Below are 23,718 nucleotides of genomic sequence, written 5' to 3' on the forward strand. Positions count from 1 at the left end.
ATGAGCAATCTATTAATACACGTAAAATAAATGCGCTAAAATAGATGCTGCGCGTGCTTCAAAATGGCGCCGATCTATGGCATACAGCGGCGCGAGGGCACTTGCCGATCGTGGAAGGTTAAAATTGTTTTTTAAAGCTACATATTATTATATAGGTACAAGAATTAGAGTTCACAGTGGATTATGGATGAGTGACATCTACTGGTGACTAAAGAAATATTAAAGTAATAAATAACACGTAATTATAATATTATTAATGATCGTGAAATGGATCAGTGATTGCAATCTGCGTCTTTTCCGCTAGAGGGCGATAATAATAACAAAATCATTTTTTATTAAACTACGCGTACCTAGGTTATGGAACTACAGTAGGAAAAGTAATTAACGTATTCTGAAGCTAATAAAAAAAGCGGACTCTATATTATGTCATTTTTCAAGAGTTTAATTTAAATCAGATCAATATAAAATTATTTTGTAGAAAATATAAGATGAATTAATTAAATGTACCTAGAGTAACATGTAAGTTTGACTATATGGTTCAAAATCAAATTCAAATATTTTTATCCAAAATAGGATTTAAAATCACTTATTGAACGTCAAAAACTACCACCCATTCAAAAGAGACTGCCTCAGACCTGAGAAGAATAGGCGCAAGAAACTCAGCGGGCTTTTTTTTTTAATATAAAATATGGATTACAATGTGATATCGTACAATATCCCGGTCCCGAAACTATACGCGAAACACAAACAACTTCAATATTTTGACCTCAAAATCTAGCGCTGTCGGACTAAAGCACAACTACGAGTAGTTTGATCTTCATGCCTACCTTGCTGGAAAATCAATGCTCACTGGGTCCAGGCTCCTGGGGCTTACCCCTAAAATGTTTTTTTTTTTTCAACAGACTTCGTGTCCTACCGCCGGTGCGCGTGCATACTCCACCGCCATTCGCCATCAACTGTTCGCTCGCTAACTGTGAACCCAAGAATGGCATATGGTCCAGTGATGATGCTTTCCTGATACAGAAAATCATTGATAAGTAAGTTAAGTGCTAGAAAATAGGTTAATCCACAGTAAGATTATTTCAATCGGACGACAATGGCACAACATAATCAAAATCTGAAGGCATGTGTCGTGCATAATTTTAAAGGCTTGTTGATACCGACAAAAACAACCGACTTCAAAAACACTATTCGAAAACAATAAATATAATATGCACTAAAAAGTATAAAAATAATTGCGTATTTTTATACAATCTAATTAATTAATCTAATTCTAGTTACGTTTATTGTTATTTTTGGAATCGGTGTCCGCCCGCTGCGGCCTCGCCCTCGCGTCTCGCCTCCTCACGTCGCGTAGGTATGTAGTTACAAACATACCTTGGCTGACCGATTGGGACCACATGGGAAGTAGCAGCGTTCAAATAAAAAAGAATAATCAAAATCGGTTAACCCAGTCGAAAGTGCTGAGGTAACAAACATAAAAAAACATACCAAGGAATTGAGAGCCTCCTCCTTTTTTGAAGTCGATAAAAAATAAGCTTTACCCTGATATTTTTCCTTCATATTATTATTTTAATATTTATTATACTCTGCAAGTGAAACACTTAAAATACTCGAACGACAGTCAATAGCGTTCTAATTTAAAAACTGGAGGGATTCTCCGGCTGGTCCGCTCTCATATTATGGGGGGGGGGAAGGGATGGCCTACGGTCCTCGACACTAACCTATGCGAAACATAGCGGCACTAAGCTGCTACTTCACGACGGCAGCGTGACTCTCCCATTTCTAAAAAGCCCTTAGTCGCCTCTTACGACACCCATGGGCCTGGGACTTCCCTATTATTTTTACGCCCCGGGGAAAGTAAAGGGCAACTAGTTGTAAACTAATCGAAACTAATGAATAAGGGCGTTCCGGCGTATTCAGATCGCCGCACTATTGAGCGCGTTGTCGGTGTCTGGTTTGTTCTGAGTATGAATCGTATTGAATGCAATGTGTGGTCGTGAACAGCAAGCAGGCAGTGATCCACGTGCGCCGGCTCCGCGCGCCGGCCGGCGGCGGCGTGAAGCTCGAGTGTGACGTCACGACGTTCGAGCACGGCGTCAGCGTGGCGCACGCACTCGTGTTCCACGGCGGCGCCATGATGCCGCAGAGGCTGCCGGTATTCTAAACAATACATTCATATTATATGACGATAAGGGACGAGACGAGCAGGACGTTCATATAGCTAAATTACTGGGAAATGAGACTTAACATATTTTGTCTCAAGGTGACGAGCGCAATTTCACTTAATTCCAGAAAAACACAATCATGTCGAAATTGAGTTAAGAACACAAAACTGGTCGTGTGATTCATATGAACGGACTGACATATTTGTGAGAGTGACATCATGACTTAGTAGCCCAACCCACATGTATGAAATACACTAATATTTATTAAACTTTTTTATTTTTATTTATTCATTATATACAGACACTATCACATAATATTACATCATATTTGGTACCTACACTAGGCGTAGCCTGTCCTGTAGGCAACCAATTTTGGTCATTCCGTTTTGGTCAACCATTCTATGGTCAGTCTATCATTCTATATGAACCGAAAGGTCAAAAAGTGCACTCTGTATGTGTGTGTGTGTGTGTGTGTGTGTGGGTGGGTGTGAGTATCTGATTAATCATGTTACAAAGTATTAACATTATATGAATTTTAAGCTATCACTTTAAGAATAGCTTCCATGTCTGCATAAGTGAGTGTGTGTAACCATCTCTGTATTTTAAATTTGACATGATGGACCGAGCAATTTTTAATAGAACATTTTAAATTTACCTTGTAAGAATGGGCTAAATCTACTTGCAAATGTTGTATTTATTATTGGTGTTGGAATCTTGTACGAACGGCTATCTAGTAGGTTTTTATAACTAGGCAAATTCAAGACCTCCTTATGCATGCTTGTCATAACACGCAAGATAAATATACCTCGGACAGAAAGAAGTTCTAAGTCTTTATATAGTTTATGTGTTAGGTATCTAATAGGTTTTTAAAAATCACTTTAAGGACAGCTCTCTGTGCTCTTTCTAAGAGTATCATATGTGAAGTAGCCGCCCCTCCCCATACGGTGATACAAATAGATAATACAAATTGACCGATTGCAAAATAAATGGTTTTTAGAAGATTTAAAGATGCCGAAGCGCGTAAGTTCTGAAAAATATAGATCAGCTTGCGGACTCTTTTCGCTGTTGTATTGAGATGCAGCCTCAGACTCAGCACTAATACACGAATGTCACCAAACCCTGGAGCAAGTTGCCTCTTATAACCGGGTAACTCTGCAATGGATCAAGGAACATAGCGGTTTGTTGGGAAATGATGCAGCGGATGAGCTTGCAAGGCGGGCATCGGCAAATATAGTGACTGGTCCATTGCCACTTCTGCCACTGCCCTTCAGCCAAATGCGCTCATAGATACGCTCTCTCACCAACGACCTACACAACACCCGATGGATGAATGTCTCAAGCTGTAGACAGTCGAAGGAGGCGATACCTGCACTATCGCCCAAACTGACACGTAGACTTGTCAGCCTCAACAGAAATGACATCCGTATAATGGTGGGCACCCTAACGGGTCACACATCACTAAACAAACACCTTTTCACAATCGGCGTAACGGACAGTCCTAAGTGCAGAGCCTGTCTGACCGAAGACGAAACGGTCGCTCACGTAATCCTGGAATGTGCGGGGGTGGCCAACCAACGGGCAAAAACCCATAACCAATACGAGGTCGCTCCAAGAAGTCTGTGACACCCCAGGAATGTTCTGAACTTCTGGAAGGAGCTGGGCTGGTTGGAGTAACTGGCCATTACTGCACGCAAAATGGATCCATGCTAGTGGTTTAATTGCGGATACAGGAGCCCCTATACCATACCATACCATGTATTAAGATGTTGCTTAAAATTTAAGTTTTCGTCCATTACGACTCCTAAGTATTTTATATAAGTAGTTCTACTTATAGTATTGCAAGAGCAAGGGCCAGATAGAAGAACAGTACATGTGTGGACTTTAATATCAAAAATGTGGGAAGGGGATGAAGTTTTCGTTTTATGGAAACAGATGTATTGTGTTTTAGTGAGATTTAAGGTGAGAAGATTATTTTGTAGCCAAGTTGCAATAATCCTCATTCCTTGTTCCGCTGTGTGTAGTGCAGTATCCCAGTTTTTCCCGTAAAATAAAAGAGCTGTTCATCTGCATAACAGATGACGTCACAGCTACATACTTTAGTTTTGAGGTCATTTATATACAAAAGGAATAACGTGGGGCCTAATATACTTCCTTGGGGGACGCCAAAATCTATTGTACTTGGATTGCTTTTCTTATGATCAACTATAACACACTGAGTTCGGCACATTAAATAGCTTTTGAACCAGTTCAGGCAATTACCTCGAATACCTAGGAGCTCAAGTTTTTGTAAAAGTATAGGAATACAGACTGTATCAAAAGCCTTCGCGAGGTCTAAAAATACACCGATACATGCTTGCTGCTTATCTAGTTTGGAAGAAATCATTTTCGTTACTAAGTCTACAGCGTTTTCTGTTGATTTTTTAGTGCGAAATCCGAATTGTCTGTCAGATATTATTTTGTGTGCGTCAAGAAAACTTGTCAATCGCTTGTGTACTAGTTTTTCCAAAATTTTTGAGAATGATCCTAATAAAGAAATCGGTCTATAGTTCGTAGGATTCGATTTGTTACCCGACTTTTGAATAGGAACAATTGCAGCCATTTTCCAGGCAGTAGGAAAAATGCCTTGAGATAAACTTAGATTACATATGCTCGTCAGGGGGGGAGTAATATATTTTTTGCTAATGTTCAAAAGGCGGTTTGATATTCCATTCAGTCCAGGAGCACTGTCAAGATTAGAGTTACTTATCAAGGATTCAATTTCTTGTTCATCAGTGGGTCCTAAGAAAAATGATTGCGCTGGAGTATTTTCGAGTATTATCTTACTAGCGAGTGAATCTTCTGTTTCATTGCATGCTGTGAGTATTTTGTTTGCAAGAGTTTTACCTATACCTGCAAAATATTCATTGGAATAATCCAGAGATTCCGTTACAGTATCTTTAATATTGGTGAGTTCTAGTGGTACTTGATTAATTTTCTTGGTGTGAGAAATTGTTCTTATACTCTTCCAGAGCTTTTTAGGATCGTGTTTGTTTTTTTCCAATTCAAATGACTCATGTTTGTGTTTTAGTTTTCGCAAAATATCATAGTAAAAATTTCTGTAACGTGGGTAAATGAGTCTGACCGTGTTATTGTAGGGGTTATTACGTAAGTGTAAATGTAAGCGATGTTTGTGCCTAGCACACCTAATTAGACCAGGCGTCATCCAAGGCGTGAAAGTAATTCTGGATCGACTTATTCGTTTCTCTTCTAAATGTTTGCTTATAATGTTTGTTAGAATAGTATCAAAAATAGATACTGCTTTGTTTATATCATTGCTTGTATAAGACTTCTGTCCAGTCAGCCTGTCTTAATTCTTCTACAATGCGCTCTAGATTATAATTCTTTGTGAGTCTGCAAGTTTTAGGTTGTTTGGTATCTTTAGTTACTATTCCGGCAATTACAATATCATGATCTGTTATATCTGATTTGTAAATAACTGACTCCGAGTGGTACTTAGAAGTTACATGAATGTGATCTAGGCACGAATCAATTCGTTTAGGTTTATTTACGATAGGCTGAAGGTTTAGCTCTGCTAACAAACAAAGATATTTTGCGCAAGTAGCCATTTGACTATCATCATTAGAGCAAATATTAATATCCCCAGCAACGATTACACAACGAGCATCTTTAATATCTTGGATTACTGTAGCTAGAGAATCTAGAAAAAGCGATGTATTTATAAATGACGGCGATCGATATAGGGCTAGTACGACAAGTTGATTTTTTAAAGTAATTTTTAAGCAATTTGCATCTTCAAAAACGGGCTCATCAACTTGCGGTGACCAACGTTCATTTACATAAGCAACTACGCCTCCTGCTCTATTTATGTATTTATTAGTTCTAAAAAAAATTTATCCCTCTATTTGGGGTATGGTAGAGTCCTCATGTATCCAGCATTCGGTCAATACTATAATGTCAAAAAGCATACTAAATATAGACAGGGTCACTAAAAAGCTATCGAAATTACGTTGGATACTTCTGATATTAAAGGTCAAAATGTTTATATCAAATTTAGTGTTAACAAGAGTTCTACAACAGTCAGGACTAGGTGCAATATGGCAAAAGTCATCGGGCGTATCGAGTTCTCTAAGAATTTCCGAATTAGCCATTGTCATGGTCTTATGATTGATACGAATTACTAATTATTAAAATATGATGTTTGTGACTTGGAACGTTTTTCAGGAACTACGTCGAATTGTAGTGCCGCACAGAGTTCTGGATACGAAATTCTGAGCGGTACTGCGATTGCGCTCGTCGCTATGATACATAAAGGCTCATTAGCCAAGCAATGTCACTAGTTAAGGCGCCCTTCAAACTAAAATACACATAAACAAAAGCCAATGCATTTGGAGGTCAGCCAGATCTGTAGTCATCGTTTAGTATTTCTCGATTAATAATAACTAATGCTAACGCAAGAGCAGACTCCGAAAATGCAGATTGCTTGAACGTTAACCCTCGATCATAAGAAATCGTAGTACAAGAAGCGGGTCGAGACGTTTAGTGTTGTAAACTAAAGAGTGTCTATAAGTTTAAAAAAATATTATAAATAAAAAACATAAACATACAGGTGGTCAATGATTTTCTGTAAAGATTTGTACTAGCATAGATTATATTTACTCGATTAGTGTCAACTAGCAACCCACTAAGGTAAGGGTCGAAGCATATCGTTATTTGCTATTGTAAAAAATTCGCAACTGATATTTATATAAGATCTATTTTCCTAATGTGGTATCTGAAAGAATATACCGTTTATTAAACGTCTACGTTGAAGTAAATGAATACATAATTATTGAGTTCGAATAATTCTTACCTCTAAAGCTGGCAACATATCGCATCACCTAAACCAGTGGTATTGTTTTCCATCAATTTTCACTGAATATCACTTGAGCCACCTGTTCGCATTATAATATAAAAATTATCTGTATTTAATTAAATTATCTGCAGTATTAAAGAGGTATCTATGTATTTACCTATTTCCAGTATCCAAAGGCGCAGGGAATTGCAGAGAAGCCCAAAATATTTATCAGCAACAATGACTTCAAGCAAAACTCAATTGAAGAGGTGATGATCACGCATATTGTGAGCCCGGACAATTTTTTCATTCGAAAGGTAATTAAGATTAACAGCACTCTTATTTTTTCTTTCTTCGAATAAAATACTGTCAGTCAGGTTTGCCGATAGAAGTAAAAATCGAAAACTATAAGACATCAATGTGTGAATTGTTTTGTTGTTGTGACGGTACCGGTTTGGTAACGCGGCAATTTAAGGCCGCCATAAAATCGCCAAAATAGCGCATAATTCAAACTAATTCTTGGCGGTTTATATGAAGCTTATATTTTAACAAAAAATATTTATATATGTACAGAATATGAGAAGAAAATTCATTTTTTCATTACATTTCTATTTTTTATAGACAGCGCGAAACAAAATCACCAAAATACCCCTAAATTTTACAGTTAGAGCACCATGCTAATCACTCTAACTAGATAAAAATAGTACGAAATGTTATTATTTGTACACCAAAACTGTTTATATTTAACATGACATAGTTTTGTTAGTTTTGTAAAGAAAGTTCTATTATGTTATATTACAAATGCTTCTAATTCTGAATTAAAACTATGGCGATCTTGTGGGAGGTAAGTAACCTAGCTCCACTCCACTCCTCAAGGCTATCAGCTCGGTACCCAGCCTTAAGTGAGAACCAACAACTTTCACTTTAATAATAATAAAAATATACATATATTTATTTCAGTGCCATCAGCAAGGTGTATACGAAAAGCTTTGTGCAGACTTAGAACAGGAATATCACACGCACTTGCAGAGCAACTACATATACTTACCCGAGAAAAGTAAGATTGTGCTACTAATGCTGGTAATCTGGCTATCACATTATAAATATTTTCGTTATATACCAATAGTTTTTAATTACTAATAAAATCCATCTACCTTTGTAAAAAAATTAAATATGCAATCAGATTATTATGTGTACATAAAAGTTTATCATCTTAAACTTTTTAAAATCCTGCCTAACATTACAGACATTATACTCAATAATACTTATTGTTTTCTCTTAAATGGGCTCAGTTATGGTAGTCTGATAAACGAATTTGTTATTTTTTTATTAATTCGAAAATATGAATCGAGTTGATCATCAACCTCCAGTTCTTGGGACACCTAGAGCACCAGCTGATCAGCGAGTGCGAGTACGGTTTTCGTCAGGGTCGCTCGGCTGGTGATCTTTCATATCTCACCCATAAATGGGCTCAAGCGGTTGAGTCGAAGGTAAAGGCGTTGGCGGTCAGTTTGCCCATAGCAAAGGCATTCTGGCTTACCGAGAGGTTGTGCAAATGGGTTCCTAGCTTTTTGGTTCTAGCTCCGATCGGAGCATCAACGGTGCAAAATACACTTACAGTTTACATGCGTTTTAATTATTTTAAAAGTGATTTATTTAGAATTATAAGATAAAAAAAACGTTTAGATATGGCGTGCGTGGCGCGGCCTGACAAGAACAGCAATGAGTGGTTCCGGGCCGTCATCAAGGACACGCCGGGCCAGGGCCGCGTGCGGATCGTGCTGCTCGACTGCGGCGCCACGCTGTTGCTGCACTGGACCGCGCTGCGCAGGATACACCCCAAGTTCACAACACTCAAAGCGCTTGTGAGTTCTTTTATGACAATAAGGGATGAGAAGAGCAGGACGTTCAGCGGATGGTAATTGATAAGCCCTGCCCACTACAATGTAGTGCCGTTCAAGATTCTTGAAAAACACAATGATCAGCAGTACAATTGTGCTCGTCTCCTTGAGACATAAGATGTTAAGTCTCGTTTGTCCAGTAATATCACTAGCTACGGCGCAAACCGAAACATAATAATGCTTACACATTACTGCTTCACAGCAGAAATAGGGGTACGTCGTGGTGCCCATAATCTAGCCGGCATCCTGTGCAAAGGAGCCTCCCACTGGTTTTATAGAATCATTTAACATGTTCAGATGCCATTCCACTGCCTTATGTTTTTGACACAAGACTTCTTTCTTCTTAGGCGGCCTTACTGCAACCCAAATCGAAATAAGCTGTCTTACTACCAGCATGGTAGAACTAACAGTACACTCCCTACTCAAAGAACAGATAATAATTGCATGTCTTAGGTATATCGCTAACTGTGCAGTATATGTGTGTCATCGTCACACAATCCCAGAATGTGAGAGCCTATAGGAATTAGGCAAATGTACTTAGCAAACCCACTACACTCCGAGAAGCCTATGAGGACTGCAGCTGCTTCGGGCGAGTCAATGAAGCGGTGTTTACTAACAAGTAGGACACCAAGATGGACCGACAATCTGGTCAAGATCGCCGGAATACACTGGATGAGGTCAGCGCATGACCAATTATCGTGGAGATCTTTTGGGGAGCCTTTTGTCTAACAGTGGACGTCTATCGGCTTATGGCTTTATATATTTTTAGGCAACAGAGTGTCATTTGGCCGGTGTGACACCTGTTAACAATATGTGGAGTCAAGGCTCCGTTGCGTTGCTGAAGAGGTTTGAAAACAAATCGTTGGAACTTCACGTCGAGGATAACAGGAATCGTAACTCCATCGGGGTCACACTCTACGATAAGACTGATCCCGACAATGAGCTGTGTGTCAACAAACTGATGGTTCAGCACAAGTATGCCGTTACTTTCGGGTGAGTGGAATAGTTAAAAAACTTTTAAACAGCAATAGAACTTACCATATGTGCAGAGTTAGTCTGAGGTAGTGTTGCTACTCAATGGACTGTTTTTTTATGACAGTAAGGGATAAGACGAGCAGGACATTCAGCTGATGGTAATTGAATATGCCTTGCCCATTACAATGCAGTACCGCTCAGGATTCTTGGAAAACCTAAATATTCCGCGGCACTACAACTTTTTTTTTTTGGAGAGGAGGAAAATACATTATTGAAGACCCTGAAACGGGGCCCATATGTTAAGGCATTTACATCTAAAGGCATTTACAGCGATGTCGGACAGGGACTGGCACTACAACTGCGCTCGTCCCCTTGAGACATAAAATGTTAAGCATCTCATTTGCCCAGTAATTTCACTAGCTACGACGCATTTTAGACAAACCACAATAATGCTTACAAATAACTGCTACACGGCAGAAAAAGACGCCGATACAATACTATATAACTAATGACTAATTTATAATTATAGTATCAATATGTACGGTTGTGTTTCCATTTGTGCAAGAATAAAATTCTTATGAAAGTATTATTCAGGATACATAATTCTTATAAAAGATCACTACGTAGGTACAGTAGTATGGAATTTGAAAATAATTCATATTCAATTATTGTATTATAAAGACATAATAAGGGGCGCATATTTTCTTTAGAATTCATTCATTTTTGATGTCAATGCTCTACCACAACTTTTGAATCCAACATTCTGATATAGAAGAAACTCTCCCAATATTAAAATACTGTGTTCTTTTAAAAAAATACATCTTAAATTATATTAGTTTGTATTTTATTGCTAAAAAGTAATCATAATAATATAGGATTATTTCGTTCCAGAATATACAGGTTCAATGATACTGATCACACTGAGCAAGTGTATATAAAAAAGTCACCTAAGCTTACTGAAAAACCGATTCCAAAAGGAAACAATAAAAAAAAGGCAGTCGCTGCAACATCAAAGCAATCTACTGACACTGAAGATGATTTGAAAGCGAAACACAAGGGACCTCTACGGTTGGAAGCTAAAGTACTCAACTGTCAATCACCATCATTGATCTATGTATCGCTGGTTCAGCAGCAGAAGACATACAATGAAATGTTTGATAGCATTCAAAAGTATTATTCAAAGGCTACCGATGCGCAAGTGAAGTGGAATGTAGGTGACCGTTGCGTCTGTTTGTGTATTCAATCTAAAACATGGAGGCGCGCAGCGATACTAGAAATAATGGAGGATAATGTTAAAGTTTTCTACTCGGACTTTGCTTTTGTAGAAACCGTTCCAATGAACAGCTTGAGGAAGCTGGCTAAAGAGTTTACGGAGATCGGTGACGGTGCAATTATGTGCCACTTGTATGGCGTGACTCCGGCCGTGGGCGAGGAATGGCCTTCTCTCACCAAGGAATTCCTGAAGGAATTATTAGATGCGTATCAACGCATTTTCATTACTAAAACTGGGAGTTTTAAAGGAAAGAGTATGCCAGTCGAGCTGTGGGTATACCACACCATACAGGGTGGTGCACTTGAACCCAATAAATCGGAATGGCGATGTCTGAATAAGAAGATTATAGAACAAGGATTAGCGATTCCTGATAGGAGTGAAGAGGTAAACAATTTTTCGTATAGATTTAATTTTTCATTTTGAATAATTTAAAATTTTATATATTGAGGATTTGACAGTTAGAGTAGCATTTGGGTTTGAACGATTCCGGCGTAGCGATGTATAACATATGCACGATTATCGTTGCTTCCGTAGTACTTAGCCACACGATCGACATGGACGATTTTCGAGGGGTACGCTGGATCCTGAGAGTCACATCATTTATCCTTGTAATTAATTTGTATGGTCCCTACCAACTTGGTTGTAGCTTCGGAGACTGCCCCTTTCGCCTTACGGGATTGTGTAACCAAATCAGGGTTCCCTCTTCAAAACTAGGAACATTAGCTCTTCGATCGTAGCGGGTCTTCATATTTTTTTTTTTATTTATTTATACTATTAATCATTTACAGAAAGAATCTTAAAAGCTAACCTAGTCCAAAACTGCAGCAAAACTGTTTGGACAGTTTGTCTGCAGGATCAAGTATCTTGTTATACATTAATGCTTATTAGAACATTGATTTTATGCAAGTGTAATTAACAAATATTGATAAAAAATATAATAAAAACATCTAATTTTAATTTTAATTCACTTGCCTTAAGCCCAGTTCTTCCAATTTTCTCGTAGATGTCAACCATCTTATTCCGCAACTCATCCACATGTTCTGTTATACTTTTCGGAGTATCCGGTGGACAACCTGAGAGTAAATCAGCTGGCAATCTCAATTTCCTTCCATAATTGGCGTACGCAGGAGTCACCGTAGTCGTTTCGTGTATTGCGGCTCTATATTACATGAGAAACAGTGGAATGTACTCATCCCAGTTATCCTCATGACTGTCCACTACCTTTGCCAGATGCCGCTCCAATGTTTGGTTAAACCTCTCCACCATCCCGTCCGACTGTGGATGATATGGCGTAGTTCTGGTCTTATGGATTCCCAAGATCTTGAACCCAATAAATCAGAATGGCGATGTCTGAATAAGAAGATTATAGAACAAGAATTAGCGATTCCTCATAGGAGTGAAGAGGTAAAATTGTTGATGTAAATGATTTAAAATTCTATTTATTGAGGATTTGACATCTCAAGTAGCATTCGGGTTTGAACGGTTCCAACGTGGTGATGTTTTGAAGATGTGCACCCTAACTACGTGGCAAGCTGATCTTTTGAGAGTCGATGGCATGCTAGAATGAAGGCTAGTGTGTGTTGCCTCTCTACGTACCAATTTTCGATTTTTCATTCATATTTACGTAACGTTTATTCGACGTTCTTACGGTGAAAGAAAACATCTTGAGAAACTGTAATTAAATTCAAATGTTGTATGTGAAATTGACCGTCACTAGCTTTATTTTTTTTATGGGCGCATGGTGATGTCATAGATAGATATTGGACTACACTTAGAGGCTATATGATCCGATTAATTAATTAATACATGGCGTTGCGGGTCTATTCACACGCCCGTAACATTTAACAAGTTGTGTTTCGCATCTTCGTATCGCGTTTGTTTTGAATCCTCTCTATAGGACGTAACGTAAGCGAGCAAGCGAATACGAATGGCATCGACTCGCCTCCCGTTTAGATTTTTTTATGGCAATAAGGGACGAGACGAGTTGGACGTTCATCTGATAGTAATACACACTGCCAAATACAATGCAGTGCCGCTCAGGATTCTTGAAAAACCCAAAAAAAATTGAGTCGCGCTACAATTATTGCGCTTGTCACCTTGAGGCATAAGAATGTTAAGTTAGCTACGTCGCCCTTCAAACCGAAACACAATAATTACGCATTACTGCTTCACAGCAGGAAAAGGCGCATGTGGTACTCATAATCTAGCCGGCATCCTGTGCAAAGGAGCCTCCCACTAGTAACTGCCCTTGGTCGCCTGTTACACCTTACCTTAGACAGACTGAAGCCTGGGAATTTCCTATTATTTTTATCAGGCAGAAGCACAAGGCAAATAAGAATTATCTTGGTTACAAAAGTGAAAAGTGTATCCCTCACATATGAACGTCTTTTCTCGTGTCATCTTAAAAATACCTTGCTTCAGGCCACCTTGGACACGGACACTGAAAAAACTGGAGACAACGCGCTTGCGTTTCTCAACATGGCCGGCTCAGTGAACGATTGGTTGCAGATCGAATCCCTACCGAGCAAACCATTTCAGGCTATACAAGGTATGTAGAAGACTTATTGCATATACAGATCTTCATCCGTAAAAAATAAATTCTGGTAGGTTATGGGACATATCAGTAAGTCAATCAAATCAGTTTGAGCGTATATCTTAAATGCATAAATATACACTAGTTTTTTAATCAAGCGCGTAGTTTAGATGGTTTTCGTTTCCGTATTATTTAAATATTTACGTGTGACGTCATAACATCGCACGCCGCTCAGAGGACCGTTCTCACCCTAATGAGTGTACGTACTGATGTCACAGCGGACAGCATCCCCGCTCCGCAGTGCCGAGAGCTATAAAACTTAATATTTCGTTAAATCTAAGTGCTATCCATAATGTTATTATAAAATGAACAATCACAAGTATCGTTTGCAATCCAGAAGACTGCATGCTGACGTGCAGACGTCTATATAAACAGTTTTATATTTTTAAGTGATATTCTCACTTCTGGCGTTAAATGTACAAATTTAATCCCAGAAGGATATCACTTAATAATAACAAACTTTAGATTTGCAAGATCGACATCTCAAGTCAATTTCCTAAAATGCAAATATTGGGGTTGAGCAGATTATCAACTGTAAAGTAGATCCTGTAGATGGCGCCACAACCGAGAGTTGAACAAGATATACCGAAATTTCAGTTAATGTGACTCGAATGGTTGGCTCAGTTGGTAAGAGCGCTCGGACGGAACCTAAGAGGCGTGGGTTCGAATCCCGCATCGTAAATGAATTTTGGTACAAATTAAATTTAAAGACGTTTATATGTCAAGGTTTCATCCCTATTCCTATCCCCGAGGGTTATAAAACTTTAATAGACGATTATTTCTGCTTACAGATATGGCGCACAGCTCCAATCGGACGACACCCGACCCGGGAGAACCAGGAACTTCGAATACGCCGAACGTAGAGTTAATATCGGACTGGAAGCAAGCTGATGATCTCAAGAGTAACGAATTTACGGCTATTCCTACGTAAGTGTAATTTTTTTAAATGACAATGAAGGGTGAGATCAGCAGGACATTCAGCTGATGGTAATTGATACACCCTGCCCATTACAATGTAGTGTCAATCAGGATTCTTGAAAATCCTAAAAATTCTGAACGGCACTACAATTGCGCTCGTGACCTTGAGACAGTAGATGTTAAGTCTCATTTGCCCAGTAATTTCACTAATTACAACCACAAAATATGTGAGATTACTTGGTGATGGGATTCCTTGGCGTTGCTAGCAGATGTCACTTCATTGAAAGTCTTCTACTGCATTTGTCACGGAGAGTATTCCAACTTCACACGCCACCAACAAAAATATCATCAATATTTTGATTTGTGGCGTTATTAAGGAATTTTCTTTCAAGTTGTACTTAAGAACTATGAAAGACGCTTACTTGCGCGGTATATTCAGATCAATATGATATGGGTATATACTTAAAAGGCCCTCTAGGTGTCTCTGGTGTCGTAAAAGATTGGGGTGGAAGTGATCACTTACCATGAAGGTGAGTGATCCCCTTCCATAAAACGCTACGTTACTACTATTATCATCAGTTGGGCTATTTTCCGTCACTTATTCGCATAAAAATCTGGCAATTAACTCGTCCTCCTACCAAACTTATGGAGCTTTAGAGTTGTATAAAGATGTGGCATCGCCTGCGTTATCTCTTACAGCACAAGTGATAAACAAGCCATAAATTTGGGGGACGCCGTTGTCCAGCTGTGGACGTCTTCCGGCTGATGATGATCCATAAATTACGTCACACGAACTTCATAATTTTTGACCCCTCCCCCATGTTGGTCACAGCTAGTCACATTTGTGAGATCCTCCCCCCAAATTACCCCGTGAAACTTACTTTAAATTTATGAAATAATTTTTATTTCCATTTTAATTCAATTTATTAAATTTTAATTCTTTTCAATTCCTTGATATTAGATTCACTTTCAACATTGTGTTAACTTTTCATACCTTTCCATAATGTGTTAATTTTTTCTTTCTTTTTTTTTATTTTTATTTATTATTTTTTATTGTTTTTTCTATCAACGTAAGCTTCTTAAAATTTACGTTTAATATTACATCATCACTTTTTTGTTCATTTAAAAGTGTTAAGTTACAATCACAAAATATCAGAACTAAGAAAAGAATGTTGTTTCAATATTTGCCAACAAAAAAAAAGAATAACCTTAGTCATGCAGATAGAGTTGCAACTATTTTTATGTTAATCTTTAGTATGTATGTACTTTAAATTTAGTGTTGTAATACTTGGATATAAAGTATTTTGAAAAATTGTGATGTGACAAAATTTTTAACCCCTCCCCGTCCCTTGTCACACATTGTCACACTTCGTTGACCCCTTCCCACCCCCTTAAAGTGTGACGTAATTTATGGATGGCCGTTGTAGTATTCGGGAAAAGTAAGTCCAAAAATAACGGATGACAAGAAAGTGTTTTTGTTATTTATTTATTATTTATGTTTATGTAAGTATATTGTATTTAATATATCGTTGTCTTGTACCCATAGTACAGACTATTAGGGGCAACATAATGTGTGTAAATTTTTATTATTATTTCAGAAATATTGATGACAACGCCATAATCTATTTGCACGAGATCGACCAAGAAGCTACGTTGGAAATGATTCGCAAAGCATTAGATGTCCGTTTTCAAAAACCCGACCCTAAGGCCAAATACGCAAAATGGACGGTGGGCGAGCCATGTATAGCTCAATTCTACCTCGATAATAAATTTCATAGGGCTCGTGTTGTAGAAGTCAACGATAGCTCGACATGTCGCGTGCACTTTGTAGACTACGGTAACGAAGAAGTTTGCAGTTTTGAAAATATGAGAAAGAGCATTTTGATGTACCAAATACCAATTCAGAGTCACAAATGCGTTATGAGTAGAATAAAACCCATTGGTAAAAAATGGGACGTTCAGATATTGGAGTATATTCATAAAGCGATTGTGGATAAGCAATGTTTTGTAAAAGTTATTGGCGAAACAGTTGACGGGATTACACCTATCGACCTGAAGATTGATAAACTTTGGATGAGCGATCATTTGGTGGATCTTGGAGTGGCAAAATATACCGACGGTAGCAAAACAGTAGTCAGGAAATACGCGCCAAGTATGAAATCTCCAGAACCAGTTGATGAATCTGACTCCGGGCCAGATTATATAATCTCGAAAGACGATAATTTTGAAAAGTCTTCTGATTTCTCACTGCCAGGCCATGGCGACAGTATCGAAGTCCAAGACTGGAACAAACTAATGAAGGACGACGACGAAGACGAAGATTGCGAGTTTGTTTCTTACACACCTTACAATGAGACTGAATTTGAATGTAACGTTACTGTTGTCAATGACGTGAACACACTTGAATTGAGCATCGTCTGGGATCATGATAAAAATTTACAATACGAAAAAATATTCAAAGAGTTAGAAGAAGAAGGCAGTAATTTCAATCCTCTTAATGGAATTTTAGCAAATAAAGCGTGTGCCGCAATTTTCCCCGACGACGGGTTGTGGTATAGAGCTGCTATTCTGCAGTACAGCCAAGTAAAAGGTCAAGTGAAAGTTAAATATGTGGATTATGGTAATATCGCTGTAGTGTCGCTAGCAGATGTTCGAGAAATAACCGATAAATATTTACAATTACCGCCGGCTACCATATCTGCTAAATTGCACGATGTCACTGTTAATCCTGCTATTGATGTCTCCAAAGTTGCAGAAGAATACTCGAAAGTATTTTTAGATAATGGCCCATTCCATGCTAAAGTTATGCAATGGGATGGTGATATTCCGTCTGTTCAATTGAAGATCAATGACGAATTAGCTTATAAGAGTCTTTATGAAAAACGTATATTTTTAAAAAAAGGTAATCCTGAAGTCAAACTTTAACTTTTACCAAGTACAACCTTTTTTTTTCTAATTATTAAACTAAGATTACAGAGTCGTTATGTTTTTTCTTTAAGTTGTGTTACTTTTATTCGTTAAATAAATACTCATATGAAACCCATTAGTTTTATTTAATAAAATATATTATAATAAACTCATTATTAATCAGCAAAGTAGTAATATTATATGGGTTAATGAGAACAAATAACAGAAAATTTATTGCCCTTTTTAAGAGCGTTTATGCTTCGCATCTAACTCGAGCATGTATGAACCTATAGATAAGGATTCATTGTACGATTGCTCCGTGCGCATCGTGCTTGTAATCTGGCGTTTGCGAACGAAACATGTTAGATCCGTTATTTAGGTTTGTAACTAACACAGATTAACACATTCAATGCCACCACGATTTTCTAATACTTCCCAGCGATGCCGCCCTATAAAAAACGCAAACATGCTAGGTGTGCTCGCGGCACTGCAGGATGGAATTACGTAGCACGCTAGGCGTGTTCACCGGCACTGTTAAGAGGTAAAATCAAAGAAAGCGTTATTTCGGCTTCAACCGTGTTTATTGATCAGTCTTTCTCGAGTTACTGAAGAGATATTTTGTTTTTAGCAGTGTTTGTGCTTTTGAAAGTTAAATTATGGCAGTTAGTAGATTCCAAGGTAAGTATTTATCGTAATTTGATCAGTGAATTTCAACCTTTGGTTACTTATTTATGATTTTTTAGGGAAAACAAAATATGTGCAAGAAACAGTGGAATATGATGATGATGCGACGCAAGCAGATAGCCCACCCTCACAAAAACGCCCAAAAGTAGGAGGTGAGCCGATAACATATTTCTCTTATCTTGTCTTAAAACTTTTAGTGCACTTATTGTGACGTAGTGGATTAGTGTTAAATTGTAAATCATTCGGTCGGTACCTGGTACCTACTTTATGATATGCAGGTACCTATAGATAGCACATTATATTGTCAATATTAACGTATTTCATAAGGTTTTTGAAGCAGCACCGCAAGTAATTAACCGCATCAATTTTACACAAAAGAATTAAGGAACAAAAAGATTCTTAAAAAACCGAAGATTGTGTTTGAAAACATTATTTGCACTGTTATATATTATCGCTAATAACACAATAAACAAGCCGTGCTGACTGCTGACGCATCTATTGTTTTACAAATAGGCTGATAACATTTCAACTCCAGATGTTTAAAACGTTACAGGAATCTGTCTACAATTCTAAGAAGTTTAGATTTTAATTTGGAGACAGTAAATGTTTTGAACTTATTGTTTATTAAATACTAGCTTTTGCCTGCGACTTCGTCCGCATAGAATAGTTAATGTCGTTACGTTACGTTAGTATATTTTTGGTTTTTTCGCCTAATTGTTTTTTTTTTAATAAAAATGACATTTATTAAAAGTTATAGCCACTTTATACGACTTTAAATAATTGTTGATCATTATTTGCTTTCAGAATACATCGCGAACGCATCAAGCTCACCGAACTCATCGCAAGATATATTTACAGAACTACAAAAAAATAATTGGCAAGCAACTGAAGTAAATGGTATTCCTACTAGGGACTTTATTTATAAACGATCGCCAAACGTATCTAATATTAGCAGTGCCCCGCGGTTTTACCCACGTCTTACGGGAACCATTTACTTTTTAGGGATAAAAAGTAGCCTATAGCCTTCCTCAATAAATGTGCTATCAAACACCGAAAGATTTTTTCAAATGGGCCCAGTTATTCCTGAGATTAGCGCGTTCAACCAAACAAACAAACTCTTCAGCTTTATAACATTGGAATAGATCCTGGGCAGGGTTTTGTCTTCTTCCGATGAATGAAAAGATATTGGTGAAAGAGAGAGAAGGAAACAGATCCGAGTTACACAACAGCTGATAAGCGTTTATAATTAGGTACCTAAAGGGGTACATTATAGGTAAATATTTTATGCAATTTATTTTATCTTTTTTGTTCAACCTAAGTGCCAAGGAATAAAATAAATGATAACTTATAAAAAATATTCTATATTTTATTATTGGCATTATAAATGTAGTAAATTGACCTAATAATATAAAAGATTGAGAACTGCTGGAGATGAACACGCCTGGTATGTTCGCGGCATTACATAATAGATTATTTTTGATGAACCTTAAAAAAATATCAGATCCTGGAACCACTTCAGAATACTTTAGCTTACGGCAGAAAGTTTATGCTCAGAGTCTTTCGGACAATAATATTGTCTAATCTTTGAGATATAGATGAAAAACGGTGAGCACGCCCGGCGTGCTGGCGGCATGCAGATAAGAATTAGTGTGGACACGCTAGGCGTGTCAATGGCACTGAATGTGTTAATGGGTAAATAATAATTATGGACCTACGCAATTTAAGTTATTGATTATAAAACATCAATAAATATCTATGTACCTACCAGCCAGCTGTGTAATGGTTAGTGTGACAAGACGATTATCCCGTAACTATTAAACATATCAAAAAACTTGAAACGGATATCGAAAGTACGTTACCTAATCACAAAAATGATAGCAATATCATTTTTTTTAAATCAAACTAGAAGTAGTAAAATTTTGATAGTTAGCACATCCATGAATTTAATATGCACTGTTCTTATTAAAAGAAGTGTGCTGGCATGTAAATAAAATGCGAAAATAAAGCCTTTTTAACCAATGACGTTCTATACATATGGACATATCGTTCGCAGTCTGACAGTGGAACGGCAAAAGTGTGCTTAAAGACAATGTAAGCACACTTTTCTCCTCAGTCGTGTGTCAATCAACAAGCCTAGGCGTGCTATAAAAAGTGCTTAAATAATTCAAAAGATGGTGTGACTTATCATCGGTAAGGTTATTTTATTTATATAAGATGGATAAGCAAAAAGCGTAAGAAAATTTAATAAAGTTAATATTTTTCCATTAAATATGGTAAAATTATTGACAATTCCCAGACAAGATCCGCTTGTCAGAATAGGACAGATGAAAGGACACAGTCAGAAATGAAAACAATAGAGTCACTCTTTTTAACCGACTTCAAAAAAGGAGGTGGGTCTCAATTCGCCGATATTATGTTTGTTACCTAGAACTTTTGACTGGGTGAACCGATTTTGATAATTGATAATTTTTTTTAAAGCTGGTACTTCTCGTGTGATCCCATTGCAATTTGGTTCAGATCTGATAATAGCAACCATGAGAAAACCATGAAAGTCTTAAATTTGCTATAAGAATGTACGCGACAAATTTGAGAATTACTCAATATTGCGCCAACTGATTTCGATAATTTCTTTTTTATTGGAAAGAATATACTTTAAAAGTAGTTTGGTGAGAGTTTGGTTTGGTTCCGATTATGCGATCCATGACAAAGTAACGGAACTCATCAATTCTTAGGAGCAAATTAACGATACTAGGCCGAATCTTTTATATGCTATCCGGATATTTAAGTCACCTACCGTCACATCGTTATGGTCAAATAATTGTCGTAGTCAAATATCAATGGAACTCCTTAACGACGTACAGTAAGGGTGCGATCTGTGTCAGAATTTCTGTCTGTATTAAAATTGCAGTGCGCTTACATTCTTTGCTGCATTGCGAAATTTAGTAGATCTACACAATTTATTAGTTAGTGTAGTTCAGATTCACTTAAAATCTAAAAATAAAATTAACAGAAAAATAACCGACTTCAAACTTATTTTTACTATTCTTGTTCTTGATTAGCAATATTGTATTTTGTGTAATGTGAACGGCTTACAAGAACGTGAACAATTACTAACTAGTGCTATTTACAAGTTATCAAGGAAGTTTCGTTATCCAGTGATATTTGATACTTATTTACATCGCAAATATGTAAAAGCTAATATTCTTCAGCTTTCCTGTACACGAGATAGTGAAAGAGAATTGGCGCCAGTTGGTAGCAAGATATGAAGAAATTTACAAACCAAATAAGCATATTTATATTTCATCACTAAAGGATTTAAGTAGATTTGAATTCAACCACATTTAAAATTTGACAAAAGCTGTCATACATAAAATAGCAAACACCAAAAAGATAACCAAGTCTAAAAGACAATTTTTGTTTAATTCAAGGAACTTAACATTTAATTAACCAGTTTAACTAATTATTCTATGTAAAAAAAAATATTATATTTGAGTATTAGTTTCTCTCATTAAACGTTACCTAAACTCATTAAATCCAAATTCCTTTAGAACGTAAAGAAGTAACAAATAAAAACACAAGCCAAGAAATAAACATACAAACTTTCCCCTTTATAATATGAGTGTTATTTTTGATTAAAAACGTAAAAAACCCTCGACTGAACAGATCTTGATCGAAAAAAAGGGACAGACTGACGAACGTTAAACTTATAGCAACCCTCTTTTTCGTCTGGGTTTAAAAAATACCTAACTCCTACTCCACTGATTTCACTGTCCAAATCGGGTCCAAAATCAAAATACGCAGCTGAAACTGAAATTGTGTTTACATTACTGCCTATATAGGTAGTAATGTAAACACAATTTCTAGATCTTTGGTCTATTGAACAGGATTATTCATAGGAGCAGACAATGGTTATATGATCTATGTAGTGTGAGATCATCATGTAATCATGATGTATCTTTTTTCTTGTATATGTGAAAAAATATTCAAATTTATCTAAGAAAGTATGTACTATTGCTAAGTCAATGCATATTAGAGAAATAATTAAAAATACTTCAAATAAAATAAAAATTACTTGGAAAGTTATTAACTGGGATCTGGAAGAGCGCAAGACTACAAGTTTGAATATAATCTTATAATAAACAATACTAAAATCCACTCTGAGCAGGAAGTAGCTTCTGCTATTGAGAAATTTAGTTTTTTGACATTCCAGATTCTATCTCAAGAACTCTTGTCTCCTCCACCAGTGTTGCTGAGTCACTTCTTTTGGAAACTGTTAAGGAATGTAAACAAAATTTCAAATTCAGTATTGTTAGCGCAGCAGAAATAATTAAAACTTTACCGATGTTACTTTTTAAAACCTTTATTACCATTTAAAATCTTTAGAAATGAAAAAACTGCTGATATATGTATGCATAAATGTAAACAAATGTAGGCATAAATGTAAACATAATAAGTTCAGTTATTGACGTTATAGAACCATATCTAGCACTAGTTTTTAATAGCTGTATTGAACTGTATTTCCTGACCTTCTGAAATATAGTAAATTATACCAATATTTAAATCGGGACTCACTTTTGACCCGAATAACTATCGCCCTGTTTCAGTGTTGCTGACCCTAAGTAAAATTTTTGAAAAAAATATTTTAAGCCAAATGCTTACTCACTTTAACACTTATAAGTTATTTCATATAAAACAATTTGGCTGTACTACGGACGCTCGACTACGGATGCAGGTGTTGAACTCATTAGGAATATTTTTGAGGCTGGCGAGGACTCACAGAAGGCACTTGGTATCTTCTGTGATTTATCCAAGGCTTTTGATTGTGTTCAACATTCAATGCTGGTCAGGAAGCCATGTCACTATGGTATAAGAGGATCTGCGCTCGATCTTCTGATCTCATATTTAAATAATAGGATTCAGAGGGTCGATATGAATGGCAGAAGATCTCCTGGGACTCCTCTCGGTATGGGGATACCACGGGTCTATTCTTGGACCCTTCCTCTTCCTAATTTATATAAATGATATACCTAACCTTGTAGAAAAAAACACAAGGTGGTATTGTTTGCGGATGACACTTCACTTATATTCAAAGTGAAACAACGCCAAGTTTTATATGACGATGTAAACAATGCTCTATCTGACATCGTGTACTGGTTTAGCGCCAATAACTTATTGTTAAATAGTCATTAAACCAAATATATTAGTTTACCGCGCCAAACGTCAAAAATGTAGATGCGAATATTTTATTAAACGGAGAGGTGGTAAAACCTGTGGAATCTGCTGTATTTCTTGGCATTACTATTGATTCCAAATTGCAATGGGGCCCCCATATTGAAGGATTGGCGAATAGGCTTAGTTCTGCAGCATATGCGGTTAAGAAAATTAGACGGTTAACTGACATGATACGGCGCGACTAGTATACTTTAGTTATTTTTATAATATTATGTCCTATGGTATATTGTTATGGA

General features: G+C 37.0%; 3 protein-coding genes across 5 annotated transcripts in view; 2 read left to right on the top strand and 1 right to left on the bottom strand.

Moving 5' to 3' along the window:
* Positions 1 to 17,698, top strand: part of LOC126966833 (RING finger protein 17) — a 48,514-nt gene extending 30,816 nt beyond the window's left edge. For both annotated transcript variants that reach the window (XM_050811090.1, XM_050811091.1), the window contains exons 14-23: positions 903 to 1,037; positions 2,008 to 2,158; positions 7,188 to 7,316; positions 7,960 to 8,056; positions 8,686 to 8,864; positions 9,670 to 9,893; positions 10,767 to 11,532; positions 13,570 to 13,696; positions 14,533 to 14,668; positions 16,258 to 17,698. In XM_050811090.1, coding sequence (XP_050667047.1) covers positions 903 to 1,037; positions 2,008 to 2,158; positions 7,188 to 7,316; positions 7,960 to 8,056; positions 8,686 to 8,864; positions 9,670 to 9,893; positions 10,767 to 11,532; positions 13,570 to 13,696; positions 14,533 to 14,668; positions 16,258 to 17,584 — 3,271 coding nt within the window. In that variant the 3' untranslated portion in view covers positions 17,585 to 17,698. The remainder of the gene's footprint in view (positions 1 to 902; positions 1,038 to 2,007; positions 2,159 to 7,187; positions 7,317 to 7,959; positions 8,057 to 8,685; positions 8,865 to 9,669; positions 9,894 to 10,766; positions 11,533 to 13,569; positions 13,697 to 14,532; positions 14,669 to 16,257) is intronic.
* The window catches only part of LOC126966856 (programmed cell death protein 2-like), a 285,939-nt gene that overhangs the window by 64,759 nt on the left and 197,462 nt on the right, over positions 1 to 23,718 (bottom strand). The window lies entirely within an intron of this gene.
* Positions 17,961 to 19,940, top strand: LOC126966896 (uncharacterized). The gene is made up of 3 exons (XM_050811185.1): positions 17,961 to 18,244; positions 18,310 to 18,402; positions 19,055 to 19,940. Exons 1-3 carry the CDS (start codon positions 18,223 to 18,225, stop codon positions 19,270 to 19,272), a joined length of 333 nt encoding a protein of 110 aa, XP_050667142.1. The 5' UTR covers positions 17,961 to 18,222; the 3' UTR covers positions 19,273 to 19,940.

The sequence above is a fragment of the Leptidea sinapis genome, chromosome 11, assembly GCF_905404315.1.
Source record: "Leptidea sinapis chromosome 11, ilLepSina1.1, whole genome shotgun sequence".
NCBI classification, from domain to species: Eukaryota; Metazoa; Arthropoda; class Insecta; order Lepidoptera; family Pieridae; genus Leptidea; species Leptidea sinapis.